At 47.1% G+C, this 25,593-nt stretch overlaps 1 protein-coding gene across 1 annotated transcript in view; it reads left to right on the top strand.

Annotated features, from left to right (window-relative positions):
* SON (SON DNA and RNA binding protein) overlaps window positions 1–10,895 on the top strand; it is a 199,636-nt gene extending 188,741 nt beyond the window's left edge. The window contains exons 11-12 of the mRNA XM_077479939.1: window positions 8,380–8,495; window positions 10,380–10,895. Of these exons, the coding sequence (XP_077336065.1) occupies window positions 8,380–8,495; window positions 10,380–10,544 (281 nt within the window). The 3' untranslated portion in view covers window positions 10,545–10,895. The remainder of the gene's footprint in view (window positions 1–8,379; window positions 8,496–10,379) is intronic.
* Window positions 10,896–25,593: the final 14,698 nt, after the last annotated feature.

Raw genomic sequence — 25,593 nt, 5'->3', positions numbered from 1 at the left:
AAGCCAGTTCTAAACTGGAAAGTTCCCACATGTTCCAGTATGCTCGGTAAAGTTTATTTCTGTTTTTATCCTTCTCCATTTTCATAGCAAATTGCCAATTGTGTGTCTTTCGGTATTTTTTGTATATTTTTTTAGTAACTCCTTTTTCTTTGTATATCTTTTATGCACTGCCCACTTTAGGTATATTAAATGATACAATTAATAAGTGACTTCTATGTACTAAGCTAGATTTCTGGAGAGGTTGTTTTATTTTAGTGCCTAAGTACTCTGTCTTAAGTTACGTGCCTATCGGTATGCCATTGCTCTGTGTGTTGGCAGATTGCATGCAGATTGTAAGCTAACAGATCTTCCAGACAGATCTGTGTGTGTGTGTTGGCTCAGCAGACCAGTCTGTGGACAAACGGTTTGGTGGTGGTAGGCTATCGTTTATTTTGTGTCTGGTGTGTGGGAAGAGTGATTAACACCGGTGTTTAAACTTGCAGGGTAGCTGGAGGAACCCTAGAAGTGTGTAGTAATTGCTAGACTGCATCCCAACCTTTAGAGTGCACCAGATTGTATGTAAGATTCGTATCTGCCTGTGTGTGTTCAGCTAGCTGGATTGGAGTCTGCCTCTAGTGGTAACCAAAGGTAGTGCGGGCTGTGAAAGTACCACAGCCAGTCTTACATGCTCAGTATAAGTTCCCCCTTATTCCCTTAGTTCCTCATGTACCCCAGTCACGGAATGGACGTCGCGATTAGCTAGTTGCTGTGGGCGGTCATAATCGTGACAAAGGTCCATTATACCGGGCTGACTATCCCCCTAAAGCACAACGGGGAAGTCCCCTGGTACATTTTAGAGAGGCAGTCCAGCACCAGATACCACTTGGAAAGTACCCTGTAGCCCGCCTCTACCAAAGCGGTGTTCATTATACCAGTGCTCGACAAAACCCGGTCGCATTGGCGACTAGAATCAGCGACCTTGCGCCTGGGGCAGCATAGCTGGGGGTATCCCGTCTCCGTGGACCCCCCCCCGCGCGATCGCGTCGGGCTGCGCCGCAGGCGGCCGGTAATTGAGCCCCCGGCTTTGAGGCCTTCTGTGATCCTATGGTTCCTTCTGGAATCTGGCGCCCTCTTGTGTTGGCCGTTGGAATTACAACCAACAATGCTAATGGGATTGCCTGCCAGTCTTTCTCCATCCCTTTACTTAGAACCCCTAAACAAAACAAAAAAAAAAAATATATATATATTATATTATATTATATTATATATATATATATATATATATATATATATATATATATATATATATAATATTATATTATATTATATTATATATATATATATATATATATATATATATATATATATATATATATATATATATATATATATAATATAATATAATATAATATATATATATATATATATATATATATATTTTTTTTTTTTATTATTTATTCTAACACCCTAGAGAGTAAAATGGTGGTCGTTGAAATACTGTCTGTCACACCGTATTTGCACAGCGGACTTACAAGCGCACTTTTTTTGGGGAAAAAATTTTTATTTAATAAAAAAAAAAGACAACAGTAAAGTTAGCCTAATTTTTTTTTTTATATATTGTGAAAGATAATGTTACGCCGAGTAAATCGATACCCAACATGTCACGCTTCAAAATTTTGCCCGCTCATGGAATGGCGACAAACTTTTACCCTTTAAAATCTCCATAGGCGACGTTTAAAAAATTCTATAGTTTGCACGTTTTGAGTTACAGAGGAGGTCTGGGGCTAGAATTATTGCTCTTACTCTACCGATCGCAGCGATACCTCACATGTGTGGTTTGAACACCGCTTTCATATATGCGTTCGCTTCTGCACGCAAGCTTGGCGAGACAGGGCGCATTTTAAAACATTTTTTTTTCTTATTTTAACTTTTATTTTAATTTTTTTCACTGTTCTTTTAAAAAAAAAAATGTGTCACTTTTATTCCTATTACAAGGAATGTAAAAATCCCTTGTAATAGAAAAATGCATGACAGGTCCTCTTTTATATATGAGATCTGGGGTCAGAGAGACCTCACATCTCATATTTACACTAAAATGCAATTTAAAAATGTCCCTCTAAGCTATGGGCAATGACTTGGAGACAGGTGGGGGGCTGGGGGCTATCTTCCCCTCACTCGTCTCCATGTCAGGCCAGGGACAGGTCCAGATCGCCGTCACGGACCTGGCTCCTAACTTTTTTAGCTGGCTCCTAGATTCCAAGCAAATTTGTCAACCCCTGCATTATACTCTTATAGGTCCTCCCCCAAGTCCCATTCTTAGGCTAGTATGTAGGGGAATTTTCCTGTCGTGTAAACATAAAATTTGTTCATCATCAAGATACGTTACCTGGCAAACACTGTAATGTAGCACATTTGACATGTAGTTAAAAACAATTGCTAGAAATGTAAATGTTTACATCACTAGCTTACATTCGCTGTTCATCGCAAACATTACCGATTTTGTAGCGGCAAGAAATTGCTGCTATAAAATTGCTTGTCTGACATGACTCTTAATGTATATGTACACCTTTGCAGCCAATTTGGGATACCACCTACTTTTATATTTGTTATGCTGACATTCACATAGCGTAACTTAAAAAAATGTAAAATAAAAATTGCTGCTTAGGCGGGACATACATTATACATTATTTTTTGTTCAACCAAGTGGATTGAACAAAAGAAAAAAATGCTAATTCCCCCATCCTGCTCAAATGACCCCCACTGTGCTACTGTGTTTTCATGGTGGGACACGGAACACAGTGTTCAATGTTGCCGGTTATAGCTGGCAGCACTGGTTGTACGGAAAAACTTGGTGGGGTGGTTGTACAGAAGTGAATCAATAGACTGACTGTACAACCAGGGTTGCCCATACATGGTTTGAAATTCGGTCCACGTATGGCTGGTTTGTCATTTTCACGTGAATAAAACTCCATTTAGCTTTCCCTATCTGTATATTGCTTGGTGATGACGTTTACCATAATTAACTGTGTCTGTACTGTACTAAGCAAGCTAATCTTGATGTGTACGTCTGTTCTATGGGCCAGCCATACATGGCTGAACCAGCTGTGATTCGATCTATGTATGTGCAGACTGATGTACCCAAGTCCATCCATCGACTTGGGTGCAGCCAGTCTCTTGGAATTTTCTACATGCAATTACTGCCGGCAGCTGCTAGCAGTAATCAGTGTGCGCTGTCTACTGGGAAGCCCCTGCTAGCAAAGCACGTTAGCACTGGAGAAATCGAGTGATTTTCTTTGGTGAGAGGAAAAAAAAAAAATAGTCGATGGGCTGCCTAACAGTGGGTTTAGGATCTCAAGGCTTGGATGGTACATTATGTGTTAATGCAGTTAAAAAAATACCTATTGGTTAATTGCACATGGGAAATTATAATAAACAAAAGTGGTTGCCTGTAGAGTCCTTTGCATAACCCTGCTCCAAAGAATGAAATATATAGGCAAATATTTTTTAAAAACAATTTTCTCTTATATTCACCGTCCGACACAGCTCCTCTGTAACAAATGGGTTGTTAGCCCTATCACTAGGAGAATACTAGGCATAGTTGTAATGCAACACTCAGGCTACAATTCCTCACCCTGCAAAGCAGCATCAGTTTTATTTTGCCTAGCAAAGGAGAAGGCCCTTGGAACCCTGCGGGCCCATCGGTCCGTGCTTTTTTACGCAAAAGCTTGGGTTTTTGCGCTAGATGAATGATCCTGTTATCTACTATCAGCAGCCGGCTGGGTGACAGGCTGGATACCCTTATCCTTGTAGTCTCCCCAGTCCGGCCATTGAGCGTGTGCAGGTCGCAGCTATGGCTCGGCAGGCCACGACATACCTCAGCTCCAGAGGTGGTCGTGAGCTTTTATGCTCCGGGGCATACATATGACCGGGCTACTGATGTGTGCGTGACAGTATGCCGAGGCCAGTAACCTACCCTGTACTGATCAGGAGTAGGTCTACAGTGGAATGTCTCCCAACTCTTCAGGACTGTTAAGTACAGCTCTCCCTGTCGCAGCGGGGCTGAGCAGCTGGGCATTCCCTGGGAGGTCGATTCAGGGATCCCTCACCTCCCTCTCTTCTCTCCCCTGTCCCTATCTTCCCTCTCCCCCTCACGGGGGGGGGGGGGGGGTCTGCTGCATGTGGTACTGAGCTGTGTGTGTGTGTCCCTGAGGGCTCTCACCTGGGATAGGGGGCTGGCTGGCTGGTGGTGCCTGGATCCTGTGTATTTAGCTACCAGGAGGTGCCTGTGAGGTCTGGCTGTGTTTTCGGTACAGTGCTGTGTCTCTGCCACATTTTTGTCTCTGTCCCTCATGGAGCTGGCTGACTGCCATTTTAGGTGTGGGCAAGGGCAGCATGTCTTCTGGGCTTCAAGCGGCCATTTTTACAGTGCTTTCCTATGCAGGACACTGGCGGCCATTTTCTAGAAACCTAAGCACGTTTCAGTGTTCTCAGTTTCCTGTTTGTCATTACTGGACGCTTGGCGGCCTCCAGCAGCAGTTACATGTGTTCTCAGTTTCCTGTTTGTCATTACTAGATGCTGGGCGGCCTTTCTATGTAGTCTGAGCACATTTTTTCAGATCGTTTTAACGATCGTTCTGACGGACTGCCACCGGCACAGTTTTGGTTTCCTCTGCACCTGGGAGCACTAGGGGTCTACAGGCACTGCTGTGAACAGTGCGGAACTCCTCAGGGTGGTGAGCCCGGCGGGTTAGAACCCCTCAGTCAGCGGCAGCAAGGAGGGTGGGACATTCACTGTCCTAAGTCCCCTTCGGGTGGCAGACAGGGTAGGGTCAGCATGGCTTTAGAAACTGGTGTTTTTTTCCCCGAAATCCAGGCAATTGCAACCTGGTCACCTGCGGACTGCGCAGTTCCCATGGACACCCTGACGGCGGTCCTCAATTCGTTCTTTGCCAAGATGGAGGCGGTGCGTGGGAAGAAAGGTGCTAAAAAGCGGCCCCTGCCCCCCCCCCGTCCTCTGGAGAGAGCTCTGATGCAGACTCGGGTCCTGCTGAGGCCAGTGACCCCTGCTCTGTCTTGTCAGACGACGCTGACCAGGACCGTTCAGATAGCGAGGATGAGTCCCCGTTTGGGCGCGACAAAGTGCTTGTTGGAGCACTTATCACAGCTCTGCTGATGTACCAGTCCCTTTTGGGTCCTGCAAGCGAGCACGTTCACCGTATCTGACTTACGGTGAACGTGCTGGCTTATTTCCTGTATCTGACTTATTTTGACAAGCTCATTTACAAGGAATGGGGTCGACCGCAACTGACCTTTTCGGTCCCCAAATACATGGCAGTGCGTTACCCCTTTGAGGAAAGCCTTCTCAAGAAATGGTCAGCTCCTCTGGTCGTGGACCCCCCAGTATCCAGGTTAAATAAAGTAACCATGATCCCGGTTGAGGGGACTCCTGCATTCAAGGATCCCACGGACAGGAAGGCCGAGGCAGTGGCTCCTTTTACGGTTGTGGGGTCAGCCGTGCGACCTGTACTTGCATCCGCACTGACTGAGTGGGCAAAACTTTTCCACCGCGAATTGGGAGAGCAACAGGCTTCCGTTGTCTGTGTGGAACTAGCAGACCAACTAGTGCAAGGCCTTAAGTACATATGTGACGCGGCTCTGGATACTCTCCCTCTGTTATCCAGGGCCTCAGTGTCAGCTGTGGTGCGGAGGCGCTTAATTTGGCTAAAATGCTGGTCTGCTGACCAGGCATCCAAAAAAGCCCTCACGGATCTTCCCTTCCTTGGCGACCGACTTTTTGGAGCCTCATTAGATGACATTATTAAAAATGCCACCGTTGGTAAGAGTACCCTACTCCCACAGGCCAGGAAGGCTAAGGAGACACGCCGTAGGCAAGGGTCCTCATTTTCCGCTCACAAACGGCTTTTCCGTCTGCCTGGAGCTTCGACAAAACGTCCCCAGCCCAACAGGACGTCCATGGACGGTCAAAAACGTCCCTGGAACCGCAAGCCTAACAAGCCCGCGACTAAAAGTGCTACAACATGAAGGTTTGCCCCCACCCATGTCTTGGGTGGGGGGTCACCTTTGGGAGTTTGCAGCCCGGTGGTCCTCCCGGTTATCCGACCAATGGGTCTGCGATCTGATTTTGACAGGCTACAAGATAGTTTCTCTCTTGGCCACTGAACAGATTCTTCCCTTCCAGCATACCCGTATCCCCAGTTCGCCGGGAGGCCCTGTTGGGGGCGTTAAGGGATTTGCTTAATCGCGGGGTGATTGTACCGGTTCCGGACTCTGAATGCCAGGGCTTCTACTCAAATCTGTTTGTGGTTCCCAAGAAGGAAGGGGTACATCCGATCTTGGACCTAAAAGCCCTCAATCACTTTGTGAAAGTGCAGAGGTTCAGAATGTAATCAGTTCGCTCAGTAGTCGCTGCACTCCATCAAGGGGACTCCCTGGTGTCCTTAGACATCCAGGATGCGTACCTTTTTTTTTAATTGGACATGTTTTATAGTAGAAAGTAAAGAAAAAAAAAAAATATATATATATATAATTTTTTTTTGTTTTTCCCCTCAAAATTCTCGGTCTTTGTTTTTAGTGCAAAAAAAACCGGTAGAGTTGATCAAATACCACCAAAAGAAAGCTCTATATGTGGGAAAAAAAGGACAGAAAATTTTATTTGGGCACAGTGTTGCACGACCACGCAATTGTCAGTTAAAGTAACGCAGTGTCATATAGCAAAAAATGGCCTGGTCATGAATAGGGTAAGTCTTCCAGAGCTGAAAAGTTTAGAACACCTGTGTTAAAATATGCTGACAGGTGCACCAAGATGGCCGCCGCTCCGGAACTAGGCCGAAGTCGCAGCCTTTCCTAAGGCCGAGACCACGGAGCGCTCCGTGCAGCGCGCCATGTGCCGATCCGAACTGGGTGACCCGTTCGGATCACGGATCGGTGATGATCCGTTGCACCCCTAGCAGCGGTCTTACAAGCGCAATTTTTTGGGAAAAATTTCACTTTTTTGAATAAAAAAATAAGGCAACAGTAAAATTAGCCCAATTTCTTTTTATACTGTGAAAGATAATGTTACGCCGAGTAAATTGATGCCCAACATGTCACGCTTGAAAATTGTGCCCACTCGTGGAATGGCGACCAACTTTTTACCCTCAAAAATCTCCATAAGCGACATGTAAAAAATTCTACAGGTTGCATGTTTTGCGTTAGAGGAGGTCTAGGACTAGAATTATTGCTCTTGCTCTACCGATCGCGGTGATACCTCACGTGTGGTTTGACTACCGTTTTCATATGCGGGCGCTACTCACATATGCGTTTGCTTCTGCACACAAGCTTGACGGGGTGCGTTTAAAAAAAATATGTATTTTACCTTTTATTTTTACACGGTTATTTAAAAAGTCATTTTCTAGCAAAAAAAAACAAACTTGTAAACAACAAATCTCAGAGAGTCCTTAAGTGATTAATACAGGGCACTTTCACCCCCTTCCTGCTCAGGCCACTTTTCAGCGCTTTCGCACTGTGAAAATTGCTCAGTCATGCAACACTGTACCCAAATACATTTATTATTATTTATTATTTTTTTTTGAGACAGATGGAGCTTTCTTTTTGGTTGTGTTTAATTACCACTTAATAATTTATTTTTTTTGCTAACAAATGAAAAAAGACATTTATTGTAAATATTAAGTTTTTCTCCACTGATCTGCACTGATGAGGCTTTACCGACGGGCACTGATGAGGCGGCACTGACATGCAACACTGATGGGTAGCTTTTATGGGCATGGATGAGGCAGCACTGACGGGTAGCGTTTATGGGCACTGATGGGCTACCGTGATTGGAGATGCGGTGTGTTGGAGCAACACTTTGCACTACTGATCGCCATGCTGCGCGCCCCCCGGGGGCGTACATGAACGGCTTGTTCTGAAGGACGTCCAGCCAGAATGGGAGAGCCACCATGCCATCCTTTCTGTTGCTATAGGCCAGACGGGATGTGGTGAATTCACAAGAGGTTACATAAGACACTATTTCTGGCAAGACACAGGTACTTTCTTGTTGGAAAAATTAAAACTAAAGCAAACAATACATCTAAGGACTGGTAAGCTGCAATATATTAGTTTTGTTCTTGGATTTAATCGGGATTCAGTGTTCTGTTGTTCTAACAGAAAAGTCAGCTCTACTGTTAATAGATTGCTTTACTGGTAGACTGTTTCTTCTGTTAATATAAAAAATGATTACCCAATGCAATGCTGTGATAAAGTTCAGGGTCTCTAGCACTGTTATGCCCATAGTACTCACATCTGCTATAGCTGTAATTATACCGTTGTGCCAAGACAGGCTCTTTTAAAAATTTTAGTTCTGTGTCCTAAAACTGTATTTTTGTGTTTTTGTTTTTTTAGGAAAACATCCCATATCCGTTCTGATGGAGCTCTGCAACAAGAAGAAATGGTCTCCACCGGACTTCACGCTTGTGGATGATACAGGCCCAGACCATCGCAAACGCTTCCTTTTTAAGGTAGTAATTGCTTTTCAGGGCAGATTGCATTTGGAGCTCCGGCCCTATTGTGAATGAAAGGTAGAGGTGTTTTGCCATGGGTGTAACATGTTATGAAAGGTGAATTTATACTTTAACCACTTCCAGACCGCCCACCGTGGATTTACCTTGCTACTTTTATGTTAAATACCGTTGTTATGGCAGCAGACAGCTGCCATAACTCCAGTATTTTATTCAATGGCAGGTGGTCCAGTTTAGGATAAAAGTAGTCTCTGCGGTGGATTCGCCACAAAATCACTTTTATCGGCAGCAGAAGAGGTGCCCACCCCCCTCCCGCCGCTACTGACGGATCCGGTAAGACGAGCCGATCGTTTCCCCTGATAGGTAGGAATTTGTGTGAGGGAATGATAGCTCCCACTCAACTCTATGGCATTGGATGATGGGAGCGACATCAAATATCACTTCCGCCTAACGGCCTTAAAGTGGCAATTTTTTTATTATTATTGCTTTTTTGTGTAAATGTGAAATTTTATGTCTTTTTAACCCCAGATTTCACATTAACCACTTAAGGACCGCCTCACGCCGATATACTTCGGCAGAATGGCACGGCTGGACACAATCGCGTACCTGTACGTGGCTCTTTAAGTGCCCACCCGGTCCTGAGCTCCGTGGCTGCAGGACCAGCGGACCGATCGCCGCTGGTGTCCCGTGATCGGGTCACAGAGCTGAAGAACGAGGAGAGATCTGTGTAAACAAACCTCCAACTAGGGAAAGACTATCAGTGACATCACATGCCAGGCCACACCCCCCTACAATAAAAAAAAATGCATAACGTCACACATGACCCCTACACTGCCCCCTAGTGGTTAACTCCTTCACTGCCAGTGTCATTTACACAGGAATCGGTGCATTTAAATAGCACTGATTGCTGTATAAATGACGATGGTCCCAAAAATGTCCGATGTGTCCGCCATAATGTCGCAGTCGCAATAAAAATTGCTGATCGCCACCATTACTAGTAAAAAAAAAAAAATCTTAATAAAAATGCTATAAAACTATCCCCTATTTTGTAAACGCTGTTACTTTTTGCGCAAACCAATCAATAATCGCAATTTTATTTATTTTATTTTTTGTTACCAAAAATATGTAGAAGAATACGTATCGGCCTAAACTGAGGAAAAAAACTTTTTTATATATTTTTTGGGGATATTATAGCAAAAAGTAAAAAATATTGAATTTTTTTCAAAGTTGTCGCTTTATTTTTGTTTATAGAGCAAAAAATAAAAAACGCAGAGGTGATCAAATACCACCAAAAGAAAGCTCTATTTGTGGGGGAAAAAAAGCTGCTCATTGGAAGTAGAGAAAGTCCCAACATCAGTGAAATAAACAATGCCCCATCTTTGGTGTCATTTGGAGCACTAGTGCCCCATTATGGATGTCTTTGGTAGGAATTGTCCCCATTATGGGTGTCTTTGGGAGGAATTGTGCCCCATTATGGGTGTCTTTGCCACTCTGGGTACCCGGCTGTGAAGCACGGCGCATGCGTGAGTCGTGCTGAGCTCCCAGAGTGGACAGGCGATCTCCTGGGACCTGTCGTGTCTACCATGAGATCACCTAGGGGGAGGGGCCACCTAAGACGAAAGGAGTAGTCACCTAGGCAGTCCCTGGGAGGAACGCAGAAGTGGGACAGGAAGTCCCCCTCCTAATGAAGCCCCCACTCCCCCCCCCCCCCCAAAAATGACATGCCAAATGTGGCATGTAAGGGGGCAAGGAGTGCTTAAAGCGGAAATTCTATTTTTGGGTGGAACTCCGCTTTAAAAAGAAAACAAATGCAGCCACCTAACGCCTCTCAAAATAGTAAAAATCACAGAGATACATTTTTTATATGTTCCTTTCTCTGTGCAGGTAACAGTCAATGGAGTCACATGTCAGCCGAGCCAACCCAGCGTCACCAAGAAACTTGCCAAAGCCACAGCTGCTGCTGCGGCCCTTCAGGCACTGGGGGCTTTGCCAAAGGAAAGCATAACCTCAACCACCAACTTCTGCAGTGCCTCCAATAGCACACTGTAGGTCCAACGCAATGATGCCTCCTTACTGAGCCATTTCAACGTGAGAGGACACAATGTCATAAAGCAGCATCCTGATGAGTTAAAATGCAAAACTCCAGACGACTTATGTTTTTGTTTTTTGTTTTTTTGTATTTTTTTTGTTATTTGCATGATTGTGTTTTGTAATTGGGAGGTAATTGAGTCTGGCTTTTGTAGATGAATGCTTGTTTGTAAACTTCCAGCTGCTTTGTGGTTTATCAAGACTGTTATTCTACCGTATATACTCGAGTATAAGCCGAGATTTTCAGCCTCTTTTTTGAGGCTGAAAGTGCCCCCCTCGGCTTATACTCGAGTCATCGCTGTCTGCCCGCTCGATCAGCGTGTCGAGCAGACAGACAGCGCCCATTCTATTCAAAAGCCGCGCCTCCGGCTCCGCCTTCGCCTGTGATAGGCGGAACACTGAATTTCCCAGCAGCCTGTGTTCCGCCTATCACGGACATCGTATCATCCTCGTACTACGGACGAGGATGATACGACGTCTGTGATAGGCGGAACACAGGCTGCTGGGAAATTCAGTGTTCCGCCTATCACAGGCGAAGGCGGCGGCGCAGCTTTTGAATTTTACAATGGCCGCCGACGAAGAGGGCACGGGACGGAGGCAAGGCAAGGCACGGCACGGGACGGGACGGGACGGGGGCAAGGCAAGGCACGACACGGGACGGATGCAAGGCAAGGCACGGCACGGGACGGAGGCAAGGAGGCAAGGCACGGGACGGAGGCTCGGGACAAAGGTAGGCTGGACACACACACACACACACACACACACACACACACACACACACACACACACACACACACACACACACACACACACGGATGGAGACACACACAGGGATGGATGGATGGAGACACACACACACAGGGATGGATGGATGGATGGATGGAGACACACACACACAGGGATGGATGGATGGAGACACACACACACAGGGATGGATGGATGGACGGACACACACACACACAGGGATGGATGGACGGACACACAGGGATGGACGGACACACAGGGATGGACGGACACACAGGGATGGACGGACACACACACAGGGATGGACAGGCATGTCTCACCCTCGGCTTATACACGAGTCAATAAGTTTGCCAGTTTTTTGGGGGGTAAATTGGGGGCCTCGGCTTATATTCGGGTCGGCCTATACTCGAGTATATACGGTACTTTGTACCCTTGTTTGTATCAATGATTGTCTTTGTCTGTAATGTCAGGTGGCATCATAAATCCGGTAAGTTTTTTTTTTTTTCTTTTAGCTTTAAGACTTATGAATTGAGTTGTGAAACTTTTGATGCATAGATGTTAAACTCCGGGTGCATTATATTTTGGGATTAGTTGCTATAATGCTCCATGGGAGGTAAGGATATCAGTATGCAAAGGGGGTGCTACCATTAAGACATGGAGCCTAGAAGCCACAAATTTGTACTGGCCACTTGTTTGGTAATGACTCCTCTCCCCTAAAAGGTAAGATTATTAAAATATGAAGGAAATAACATTTCGCTCCAGTGTTGCACTTATAGAAATTTAAATATCCAGGTTAGTAATGTTTGTGTAGCTGCATCCAATAATCACTGATTCCTTTCTGTCACAGTTGAGGTCCATGTGCCTGGTGCAGCACTCATCTCGCCATTTTGTGCAGAGATCACACTCTGAAACTTGTCCATCACTGATGCTGACTTACCGACAAAGGCCTTCATTTATACTTGTTTTCTGTGTTGTGCCTGTTCTCCTATTTTTTTAATCTTGTAGCTTCATTGATGGAGCTAGTTTATCTTGGCCCGAAAAGTGGTCTGTATTTCAGTGTGACTAAATTTGTAAATATGTCTTAATAAAAATCTCATACCAATAACAATGCCTTGTGAGTTATTCATCCACTGTGTTTTTTTTTTTTTTTTATCTGTGCCCTGAACCTTTTAGAGAAAATAACCCTACAGTTTTTTTTTATTTTTTTTTTATTTTTTTTAATCTTCATTTTAGTCAGCATTGTGAGGGAACAAATCAAAAATAAAGGACCAGAAAAAAAAAGACAGTAAAAAATAGGTATACAGTATATCGAAGTACCAGGAGTAGTCACCCGCAACATGGGTAACAGACACCATATAGGGGCCGAGAGCTACCTCGACATCATAAAATACAAGGGGACTGTCCTGTGTCATGGACTTTCGGTCCCAGTCAACACAACTCTTCTCTAAACTTAGAGGAGCGGTGAGAACCACTCAAGAAAATAAATGAAAATGTGTCTAAAACTTGCATAAAATTATTTTTCATTATCCAGCTATCATGCAACTGAACTCCTGTGCACATGCCAAAAATATGGTCGTGTCCTTCACACCAGGTTCAAAGCTACTGAGATGTGGTGCCTGGTTGACCAATAGTGGATGGGAAACGGTCAGCTAAGGCCAATGTTTTAAATGTGGGGTCTGCCAACGCCAATAAGGCTACATCTAAGCTGGACGAGATTGGTTGGGCAATGTGTGTTTTCCAGTTTGCCCAAATGCAATCAAACCTCTTGCATCTGTCTTTGCTTGTGGCAAGCCACTCCTCCACCTATATAATCTCGCTCACCTTCTGCAACCACTCCATTTCACTTGGGATTTGAGAGCTTTTCCAGTAAACTGGTATGAGTAGTTTAGCGGCACTGAGAAGATGGAGGAGAGCATTACATTTATAGTGAGAAAGAGGCATATGAGAAACTGGAAGGCGAAAGCATTTTGGAGAATTAGGGTGGTCTATCTAGAGACCCTCGACCACGAGTTTACCTATCATTTCCCAGAAAGGTAGGATAAGAGGGCATTCCCACCATATATGGAGGAAAGTACCCCTCTGCCCACAGCACCTCCAGCACAAATCCGAATGTGAAGGGTACATTTTTGCTAGCGTTGTGGGAACACAATAGCACCTGGTCAACAGCTTGTAATTATTTTCCTGTGCTTTAGACTCTACTGAGCTACAGTGGGTCAAGTAGTACAACTGCTGCATTTGTTCTTTAGTAAACTCACATTGGAGGTTGCGCTCCCAGTCTCTAATGATATATGGTTTAGAACGTGACTTGGCTGTGTCTAATAGTTGTGTAGGATGGAGGTCGTGTGAGGCTGTATACCCTGACCTGTCCATAAATGTTCAGATTTTGTAAACGTGGATCTAATCTTCATCTCAGTGTGTAGAGGCAACAAAATCTGCCAACTAGCTGTACCTCCAGAAATCAAAGGGGAAGCTCCCATACGTCTGAGTACATCCAGAGGGATCAAGGTGGTGTGGCCCTCTAAAAAAAAACAAAAAAAAGTGCTATGCCATCTCTTACCCAGGATCCGAGGTAAGACAGTCGCTTTCCCTGGGGTGAACCAGGGGGACCCCCCCCCCCACTGTAGCCAGCGGAGATGCTGGGTTTGCTAGATCCAAGGATCTATTCAGTCTATCCCATATGGTTAATGAATGGGAGGTCAGAGGGGACACCCACTCCGAGACCTCTGTCTCCCATCGGAACCCAGGGGGCATACAACAAGTTGCGACCAGCAATAGTCTTTTCCAGTGAGACCCATAGTTTAGAGGATGTGTGAAATTTCCAATTGAGTAAGTGCTGCAAAGCTGTCGCCTGATAATGGAGGACATTAGGCAGCCCAAGACCTCCATGTCTCTTGGACCTCTGCAGTATGGCCATAGCTACTCGTGGCTTCTGGTTTCTCCACGCAAACTTGATAAAAAGACTACGGAGCTCCATAAAATGTCTAGGTAGGGTGGATAGGTACCATCTGCAGGAGAAACAATATGCAGTGGAGGATTGTCGTTTTTATGATGTTTGTGCAACCATCAAGTGAAAGTCGTTTTATCCCGATTGTAACTCTAGACAAAGCTTCTTTAGTAATGGGTTGTAATTATGAGTAAATAGAGCTTTCAAGCTACTAGTAAGCTGGATTCCTAGATGCCATATTGAAGAGGACACCCAAGCAAAAGGAAAGGCTCCCTTCAGGGTGGTAGTCATGACTCGGGGGACCGTAATCCGCAAGATCTCCGATTTGGTATAGTTGATCTTAGTTAGAAACCTTGCTATACGCTGCTAGTTCCTCTTTCAGGTTTGGCAGTGAGACTACAGGGTCTACCACGTGAAATAGGACATCCTCTGCGTATGCAGAAAGTTTGTTCTGGAGAACCTACAGTTACCCCTCTGATGTTTTGATTAGCTCTTATTTTCCTGAGCAGAGGATCCAAGACCAGAGCAATCAATAGGGGGGAGAGTGCACACCCCTGTCTCGTACTATTCCAGGAAAGAGAACTCTGAAGATAAACAGCCATTCACCTTGACCTGAGCAGGAGGAGATGTGTAGAGTGCTGATATCCATAACATCTGAGGCCACAACCTAGCCAGTACTGTATTGAGAGAGCCCCAGTCCATGTGATCGAATGCCTTCTCTGTCTGTGGAGCGAATCAAATATGGGGGCAGATGGTCGCATGTTTGTGGCCCAATGGATGAGCTATATAGCCCGAATAGTTCTCGGGCCTTCCGGCCCACTATAAAGCCTGTCTGGTCTGTGTGGACTATTTTGGGGAGGAGATTTTTTGAGGCGCTTGGCGAGCATTTTGGCAAATGGTTTAAAATCGGTTTTCAATAAAGAAATTGGGCAGTAGCTCTGTGGGAGTGTAAGCTCCTTCACTTCTTTCGGGAGGACAGTGATTTGAGCCAGTGAAGCCCCCTGAGGGAGATTCTCTGCGAAAGCCAAGGAATTGAAGGAGCACAGATGCTGTGCTTCAGATGTCACTGTCCTGGGTTCCAGAAGAAGTATTGGGTAAAGGAAGTTTTGTGGCCTCAAGAAACTCTGAGCAGGGAGCCGAGGGTTTGGTGCCAATAGAGGTTGCATCTCTGCATGGTGACGCCAATCTGTAGTCTACTGGATCCAGTCCCAGTTGAGAGAGGAAGTAGGGAAGATCATCTTTGGTACACAAAGTTGCAGACGTGCCATCTCTTCCAGCTTGTGGATTGAAAGGGAACCCCCAGCAATATTTAATGCCTGCTGCTCGCATAGCTTCCGGGGGGGGGGGGGGGGGGGGATGGAGAGCCCTGTGTTGCATTAGTGTGCGGCATGATAGGTCTTGGTAAAAAAAAAAAAAAAAAAAACAGGAGAGCACCGTCAAAATCAAAGAAGGGGTGTTTGCTCATGCGTAGCATGATCTGTTCCTTAACTGTGGACTTGCATATAATGTCTCTTGGGTTTGAGGCATCTTGTAAGGGGGGTCTGAGTGCTCTATCAATTTCAACAAGCATCTCCCCATTCTGCCTCGTAACAGTGTCACACGTAGCCATGCCGCCCCCCCTCCACCCCCCCCCCCCCCCACAGTTAGAAACACTCCCCAGGGCACGCTTAACCCCTTCGCTGCCAGTGTCCTTTACATAGGAATCGGTGCATTGGAGGAAAGTTTTTTTTTTTTTTTTTATTTTTTTTTTTTTATATATATTTTTGGGGGAGATTTATTATAGCAAAATGTTTTAAACCACTTTAATAGAATCAAGCCGCCATTGTCTTAACTATTTCTAATTTTCACTGAAAAGATATGTTCTACAAGAGATAATTCATCTTCACTTTGTATTGGAAGTTACTCAGGCGTACCATGCCCATATAAATAGCCTAGAGAATGTACATCTTTTTATATTGCAGTACATGTTGTTGTGGGTGGCCATATTTTGATCTTGATGGAGCATTGGAACCAGTGTACTGTATAAACCCATGGAGCATCAAGCTCATAACCTGAAAACCTAGCTTATGAAGGGTTCAGGGAATCCCTGTGCTGGGAGTAAACAGTGGCTGGCCTTATGCAAAGCTTAAGTGATCTGAGATAACAAGTGGATAGATAAGAGTAGCAGAGTTGGGAAATGCATACACAGTCACTCCATTTAGAATAGAATTTGTGTAAACACTAGATGTGTGCAAGAAGTCATCTCCAGCTCACCAGACCCGCTCTTGTTTTTCTTCTATTACCGGTCCATAGCCCCTTATCACTTCCTTTACATGTGTAAATTCTGCTTCTCACTGACATCTTCACTTACTCTCCTGATGCTGCCCAGTTTCAAAAAGACCACGCTTCGGTTCCATCATTCAGAGGCAGGAGACCATGGCTGATCCCTGAAGGATGGCCACACCCCCTTCCCTTATCCCTGCCCAATCGCTGCCCTTCTCACAAAAGGCTGTGTTACATCACAGTGAGTACCCAATAGTTAAGCTGCCCTAGGGATCACAGCAGGGTGGAGGGAGGGATCTGTGCTGTGCCCACATGGATGTTTTTTTATACAGACAACGATCCTGCCCAGCCAAGCAGCCTAATTTTAGAAGGGGACACACGGTGGGGCAAGGGATAACCTGGGCACCACCATTCCACTTGTGGGTGTAGCCAGCCAGATCTACAATTTCTTGACACTCTCTACACAGTAGGGAAGGGACTGGAGGCAGAGCCGAGTAAATGAGTCTGCTCCAGATCATGTCAGAGCAGCAGTTGGCAAACTCTGAAAAAATTCTGTGGCGGACTGCTCAGCTCACGGACACCTTGCTTGCCCCCTCCTGCCGACACCCATATTAGAGGAGATAGTCACCTCCTGCATACACATCAAAATATCCCTCCAATATTTATGTATACCTGGACAATCCCAGAAGATATGCATGAAGTCGGCCCCCTTTGCAGAACAATGCCAGCAAGAAGAGGTGACTGAGCCAAAAATTCTTTGCTGGGGTTGTGTATATACGATGCAGAAATTTGTAGTGGATCAACTGGTCATGGACTGAAGTTAGCATGGTAAATTGTGCATCCCAGATATCCTCCCAGTCTTCCGTGTCCAAATCGAGGACCACCAACTCCCACTTAGATTTACACACAGTTTAAAGTCGATTAGTCTCAGGGAAGAGGAATTTATAGGTATAGGGTTTTTGAAGGTCATCGTCCCTCAACATGGATTTGATGGCAGACTTTGAGAATGAAGCTCTGACATGTTTAAATTGCACTTGATATGCATACCTTAACCATATATAATGAAAAACAATGGGTGTTTGGCAAGTGGTAGAAAGATTTCAGTTTGTCAAAGATTTTCAGTTGCTCATTTGTGGAGACATCACCAAGCTTTTTAATCCCAAATTTCGTCCAGACCACCGAATCTTCAAAAGCAAAAAATTGGGGCAGGTTAGGATTCCTCCACAAAGGGGCATGAGGTGAAAGGGGGAAGGGACCCCCAAATTCCTCACCATGAGCAACTATCCAGGCACAGAGAACTGACCTCAGTGGTTAAAACATAGGGTGAGCCAATGCTTCATAAGAACCTACTAACGCTGCCTCTAGAGCAACTGCAGCGTCCTCATGTGGACCAGTGAGACGCCTATTAACCATCACCAACTGTCCTGAGAAAAAATATTTGTAGAAATTTGGCACAGCTAGGCTCTCTTTCCAAGGCTGTTGTAACATCCCAAGTTTGTCTAGCCACCCTCCCCTGCCATAAAAATTCAGACACTAAACTATGTATTGATTTAACCACTTAAGCCCTGGACCATTTGCCTGGCAAAAGACCAGAGCGTTTTTTGCGATTCGGCACTGTCACTTTGACAATTGCGTAGTCGTGCGACGTGGCTCCCAAAACAATAGAGCTTTCTTTTGGTGGTATTTGATCAACTCTGTGGTTTTTATTTCTCTTATATTCACCGAGCGACACAGCTCCTCTCTGTAACTAAATGGGTTTGTTAGCCTGCCATTAGGAAAACTAGGCAAAATTGTAACACAATACACAGAACTTTCAGTCCTGCCCCGGGGGGCGGACCCTGTGCTAACAACCCTCCCTGCTGCCCCAGCAGACTGTTTTATTTTTCCTAGTGAAGGAGAATGACCTAGGAACCTTGCGGGCCCTTTGGTCCATTTTTTTGATGCAGGATTGATGCTTTTGCGCAAGATGAAAGATCCTGGGATCTTCTGTCAACTGCCGGCTGGGTGACAGGCTGGTTGAGTTATCCTTGTAGTCCCCCCAGTCCGGCCATCGAGCATGTGCAGGTCGCAGCTAAGGCTCGGCAGGCCACGACATGCCTCAGCTCCAGAGGTGGTCGGTGAGCTTCAATGCTCCGGGGTATACATATGACTGGGCTACTGATGTCTGGATCACAGTATACCGGGCCAGCAGCCACCCTGTAACTGCGCAGGAGTGGGTCTGTGATGGAATGTCTCCCTGCTCTTCAGGACTGGTAAGTACGGCTCTTCCTCCTCGGCGGGTTGAGCAGCTGGGCATTCCCTGGGAGGTTGATTCAGGGGCCACCTCACCTCCTTCTCTTCTCTCCCATGTCCCTATCTTCCCTCCTCCCCCGGGGGGGTGGCTGCATGTGCTGTGGGCGATGTGTGTATGGGGATAGCTGGGTCTCTCACCTGTGGGGAGTCTGTGCGGCTAGCGATGGTCCTGGTCCCTGTGTGGGGGGTCCCAAAAGGTGTCTGTGGGGGTTTTCTTGCTGGTTTAAGGCAGTGCTGTTTGATGATTTTTCCTGTCACTGCATGGCGCTGTCCGGCGGCCATTTTGACTGTGGGCAAAGCAGGTTCCCCTTGTGAGCCTCGGTGGCCATTTTCTAAGAGATTTTCCTATTAGTTGCATTGGCCATTTTTTTGATGCCCGAGCGCTCTTTTCACTGCAGCACTCACATGCTGTTTCCTGTGTATACAGGACGCTAGATGGCAATTCCCTGAATGCTGGTGCAAGCTCTGCAGATCGTTTCCTCACTCTGCACTTGGGTAACCTCCTGGGGACTACAGCGCTAGGAACCCCCCTCCCCCCCCCCCCCCCCCCCAGGCGGCAGCAGTAGGGTGGGACCTTCACTGTCCTAAGTCCCCTTGCAGGTGGCAGACAGGGTAGGGTCAGCATGGCTTCAGAAACTGGTTTTTCTTCACCCGAAATCCAGGCTATTGCAACCGGGTATCAACTGAGGGTAGCGCTGTGCCCATGGACACCCTGACGGCGGTCCTTAACTCTTTTGTTGCTAAAATAGAGGCGGTGCGTGGAAGTAAAGGTGCGCATATAAGGCTCCTGTCCCCTCCGTCTGGGGAGAGCTCTGATGCAGACTCGGGCCTTGCTGCGGCTGGTGACCCCTGCTCTGACCTATCAGACGAGGCTGACCAGGACCATTCGGACAGTGAGGATGAGTCCCCCCGTCCGGGTCCGGGCACGACAAAGCGCTTGTTGGAGCACTTATCACAGCTATGCGTGATACCCTGAAGATCCAGGAGCCAGCGGATCCCTCTGCTGATGTATCGGTCCATTTTGGGTCCCGCAAGCCAGCACGTTCACCTAAGGTGTTCCCGTATTTGACTTATTTTGACAAGTTCATCTACAGGGAATGGGGTCGGCCATAAAGGACCTTTTCGGTCCCCCTTTGAGGAAATCCTTCTCAAAAAATGGTCGGCTCCTCTGGTCGTGAAACCCCCCCCCCAGTATCTAGGTTAAATAAAGTAACCACGATCCCAGTTGAGGGGACGCCTGTATTCAAGGATCCCACGGATAGAAAGGCAGAGGCAGTGGCTCGTTCCTTGTTTACGGTTGTGGGGTCAGCCGTACAACCAGTACTGGCAACCGCACTGGTGTCGCAGACACCGAATGAGTGGGCAAAACTTTTGCACCGCGAATTGGGTGAGCAAAACGCCTCCCCTGTCTGCGTAGAACTAGCAGACCAACTAGTGCAAGGCCTCAAGTACGTTTGTGACGCGGCCCTTGATACTCTACCTCTGTTATCCAGGGCTTCAGTGTCAGCTGTGGTGCTGAGGGGGCCTGATTTGGCTTAAATGCTGGTCTACTGACCAGGCATCCAAGAAAGTCCTGACGGATCTTCCCTTCCTTGGCGACCAGCTCTTTAGAGCCTCGCTGGATGACATTATTAAATATGCCAGGGGTGGTAAGTGTACACTACTCCCACAGGCCAGGAAGGCTAAGGAGCCATGCCACAGGCAAGGGCCCTCTTTTTCCGCTCACAAGCGGCTTTTTCGTCCTCCCGGTGCTTCGACACAACGTTCCCAGCCTGACAGGACGTCCACGGACAGTCAAAAGCGTCCCTGGAACCGCAAGCCTAACAAGCCTGCGAACAAAAGTGCTACTGCATGAAGGTTTGTGGGTGGGGGTCCTCTTCGGGAGTTTGCAGCCCAGTGGACCTCCCGGTTATCCGACCAATGGGTCTGCGACCTAATTTCCACAGGCTACAAGATAAGTCTCTCTTGGACGCCGAACATATTCTGCCCCTCCAGCATACCCGTGTCCCTTGGACTTAAAAGCCCTCAATCACTTTGCAAAAGTGCAGAGGTTCAGAATGGAATCAGTTCGCTCAGTAGTCACTGCACTCCATCAAGGGGACTCCCTGGTGTCCTTAGACATCCAGGATGCGTACCTGCACATACCCATATGCCTTCGGCATCAAAAATTTCTGTGTTTGGCAGTCGGGGAAGCCCACTACCAGTTTGTGGTACTGGCTCCAGTATTGGCGTTGCTGCGACAACGCGGGATTGCGATCGTGGGTTACCTAGACTATCTCCTCTAGAGATCATCTTCCACCTCAGAATTGGAGGAGGATGTGGCGATCACCATGCAGACTCTGCGAGAATTTGGGTCGCTGTTGAACCTAAAGAAGTTGGTGGTTCTGACCCAGCATCTGGAGTACCTGGGTTTACTATTGGACTCCAGGGACGCGAGGGTCTTTCTCCCCTCAGACAAAAAGCAGACTCAGATCTGCGGTCAAACTACTGATGAACCGCAAGTGGTCGTCTCTCCACTTTTGCATGCGAGTACTGGGACTCATGGTAGCCTCCTTCGAGGCAGTACCTTATGCCCAGTTCCACACCAGAGTCCTGCAGAAGGAGATTTTGACAAAATGGGACAAATCTCCATTGTCCCTGGATCAACAGGTCCAGGTGCGCCAGACAGTCAGGGACTCTTTGATCTGGTGGTTGAGGTCCCCGGTGATTCAGTCCGGAAAATCGTTCCTTCCTCTGAAGTGGATGGTGATCACTACGGACGCCAGTCTATCAGGCAGGGGTGGAGTGATGGGGATTCAGTCGGCTCAGGGCCTCTGGTCGACGGACGAATCTAAGTTGCCGATCAATCTGCTTGAATTGAGAGCGATCAGGCTGTGCCTCCACACATGGTCGACGTGTCTTCATGGCCATCCGACCAGGATACAGGCAGACAACACCACGGCTGTGCCATACATAAATCACCAAGGGGGAACAAGAAGCTCAGCCGCTACTCGGGAGGTCGCTCATATACTTCGGTGGGCAGGGCGACACGTTCCGTCGCTGTCAGCCATTTACATCCCGGTGGTGAAAAATTGGCAGGCGGACTATCTGAGTCGACAGATGCTGGACCCAGGAGAATGGGCATTGCATCCGGAGATATTCAGGCGGTTGTGCCTGAAATGGGGCACACCAGATGTGGATCTATTGGCCTCCCGCCTCAACCGGAAGGTGCCGAGATTCGTGTCCAGGACAAGAAATCCGTGGGCAGATGCGTCAGACGTACTGGTGGCTCCATGGGATCAGTACCAGCTGTTCTACGTCTTTCCTCCGCTAAAGCTGTTGACATGCCTGCTGCGCAGAGTGGAAGCTGAGGGAATCCCGGTGATCCTGGTGGCCCCAGATTGGCCTCAGCGGCCCTGGTACACAGACCTGGTGCGTCTGGGGGCAGACGCTCCCTGGCGACTGCCGCTGCGAGAGGACCTCCTATCTCAAGGTCCAATCTTTCACCCTGCTTTACCATCCCTGGCTTTAACGGCATGGCTGTTGAAAGCCAGGTGCTGAGGAACCGGGGTCTGTCGGTCTCGGTGATCCCAACTATGTTGAGGGTGCGGAAATCTTCAAGAAAGATATACCATCGTACCTGTAAGGTCTATATCTCCATGTGTGAGGAGAAAGGTTGGCATCCGCGCTCCTTTTCTATATCCAGGATCCTGCTGTTTCTTCAGCAAGGTGTAGACCAGAAGTTGGCGTTGAGCACCATTAAGGGGCTAATTTCAGCTCTGGTTGTCTTTTTTTTTTTTTTTTTTTTTTTTCAGCGACCCCTGGCGTCTCATTCATTAGTGAGTACCTTTGTTCAGGGGGTGCGACATGTAGTCCCTCTGGTGCATCCACTGTTACCTCCGTGGGATTTGAACCTGGTGTTGGCGCTTCAAAAGCCGCCATTTGAGAATATCAGGAAGATTCCCTTGTTGACCCTTTCACAGAAGGTGGTTTTCCTAGTGGCCATAACATCAACCAGGAGGGTTTCGGGGTTGGCGGCCTTGTCCTGCAAGTCGCCTTATCTGGTCATCCACAGGGATAAGGTGGTGTTGCATCCGCAACCATCCTTTCTACCGAAGGTAGTCTCGGCCTTTTTATATCAATGAGGACATTGTTGTTACCATCGTTGTGTCCTAAGCCGAAGCACCCCAAAGAGGTGGCCCTTCACGCTCTCGACGTGGTTAGGGCTCTAAAGGTGTATTTGTCGGCCACAGCTCCCTTTCGGAAGTTAGACTCGCTGTTTGTTTCAGTGGCTGGTCCAAAGAAGGGTATGGCTGTCTCATCGGCCACCATTTCTAGGTGGATCAGACAGATTGTAGTACAAGCCTACGCCTTGAAGGGGCAGGTGCCCCCCTTTCCGGTCACGGCAAACTCTACAAGGGCAATCGTAACGTCTTGGTCCTTCCGACACCAAGCATCGGCCGCTCAGGTGTGTAAGGCAGCGACCTGGTCGTCTGTCCATATGTTTACCAAGTTCTACAAGGTAGACAACAGTGCATCGGCTGATGCCTGTTTTGGCCGCAACGTTTTGCAGGTGGCCGTTTAGTTGCAATTGAGATTTTCTCCTGGTTTTTCAATAAACGCAGTACTGTTTGTTAATGCACTGTTGCATTACTTCCGCAAAAAGGTTGCGGTGTTGGGGATCTCTCCTGTTGAGAATACCCGGTTATATGGCGGTGTGTTTTTCCGTACATTGCTGTTTTTTTGTGGGTTTAGTTTCACTAGTTCCCATTTGCCATGGTGGATGAAGTTTTATTGCTGTTTTTTCCCACCCCTCGTTTGGCACTGCTTGGGGACGTCCCATTTAGTTAGAGAGGAGCTGTGTCGGTCGGTGAATATAAGAGAAAATAGGATTTTTGTACTCGCCGTAAAATTTTCTCGAATTCACAGACCGAGCACCCACCCCTCCTTTTTTCTCTACGTTATACTGCTTGTTGACGTACTGAGTCTGCTGGGGCAGCAGGGAGGGTTATTAGCACAGGGTCCGCCCCTGGGGGCGGGACTGAAAGTTCTGTGTATTGTGTTACAATTTTGCCTAGTTCTCCTAATGGCAGGCTAACAAACCCATTTAGTTACAGAGAGGAGCTGTGTCAGTCGGTGAGTTACAGAGAAAAGGATTTTACGGTGAGTACAAAAATCCTATTTTTTTGCGATATAAACAAAAAAAACTATTTTGAAAAAAAAACACATTTTTTACTTTTTGCTATAATTATCCCTAGAAAGCATATTCAATTTTTTTTCCCTCAGTTAGGCCGATACGTATTCTACATATTTTTGGTAAAAAAAAATCTCAAGTGTTTGGTTTGCACAAAAGTTATAGCATCTACAAAATATGGGGATAGTTTTATGGTGGTTTTATTACTAGTAATGGCGGTGATCAGGGATTTTTTTTTTCGTGACTCCGACATTATGGCAGACAGATCAGACACTAGGCGCTATTTTGGGACCATTCACATTTATACGGCAATCAGAGCGATTAAAAATGCATTGATTACTGTGTAAATGTGACTGGCAGTGAAAGGGTTAACCACTAGGTGGCGCTGTAGGGGTTAAGTGTGTCCTAGGGAGTGATTCTAACTGTAGGGGGGGGTGCGCATGTTTGACATGATACTGATCACGGCTCGGGGAGCAGTGATCCGTGTCCTGTCACTAGACAGAACGGGAAAATGCTTGTTTACATCAGCATTTCACTGTTGTTCCTCTCTGTGAGACAATCTCTGGTATCCACGCGGACATAGAGTCCGCTGGACCCGCGATTACACTGGCGGAGGTCGCGGCGGGTGCATGCGACCACAAACTGCTTCTTAAAGGGCAACGTGCGTTAATCTACCTGTACGTGCCCTTCTGCCGACGTATATTGGCGTGAGGCGGTCGGCAAGCGGTTAAAGATAGATTTCGGGATCCATATGGGTGTGTTCCACAATGTATACAGTAATAATAGTAACATCTTTACTTTAATTAAGTTTACCCTTCCTATAAAAGAGAGAAGCAAATTCCACCAGGCGCACATTTTTTTTCTTAAAAATTGATATAACAGGTGTCACAATCAACCAGATGTAGTCCAAAACCACAGACAGTTTTTCTGCTATCTCTGCATCTGGGAGCGCTGGGGATCATCAGGCATTGTGGTATTACAGCACGGAACGGCCCAGGGTGGTGAGTCCAGCGGGTTAAAGCCCCTCAGACAGCGGCAGCAGGAGGGTGGGACTGTCACTGTCCTAAGTCCCTTTCGGGTGGCAGACAGGGTAGGGTCAGCATGGCTTCAGAAACTGGTGTTTCTTCCCCTGAAATCCAGGAAATTGCAACCAGGTCACCTGCGGACTGCGTGGTCCCTATGGACACCCTTACGGCTGTCCAGTTCGTTCGTTGCCAAGATAGAGGCAGTACGTGGGAAGAAAGGTGCTAAAAAGCGGCCCCTGCCCCCCCCCCCATCCTCTGGGGAGAGCTCTGACGCAGACTCGGGTCCGGCTGAGGCCGGTGACCCCTGCTCTGTCTTGTCAGATGATGCTGACCAGGACCGTTCGGACAGTGAGGATGAGTCCCCGTCCGGGTCCGTGCGCGACAAAGCTCTATTTGGAGCACTTTTCACAGCTGTGCGTGATACCCTGAAGATTCAGGAGCCAGGGGATCCCTCTGCTGATGTACCAGTCCCTTTTGGGTCTCGCAAGCCAGCACGTTCACCTAAGGTGTTCCCGTATCTGACTTATTTGGATAAGTTAATTTACAAGGAATGGGGTCGCCCGCAACGGA

This window comes from Lithobates pipiens, unplaced genomic scaffold (genome assembly GCF_037356315.1).
Source record: "Lithobates pipiens isolate NorthernLeopardFrog02 unplaced genomic scaffold, aLitPip1_a1.2 Scaffold_16, whole genome shotgun sequence".
Classification (NCBI taxonomy): domain Eukaryota; kingdom Metazoa; phylum Chordata; class Amphibia; order Anura; family Ranidae; genus Lithobates; species Lithobates pipiens.
The sequence above is the reverse complement of the archived record's forward strand: the minus strand, read 5'-3'. Positions and strand labels throughout refer to the sequence as shown.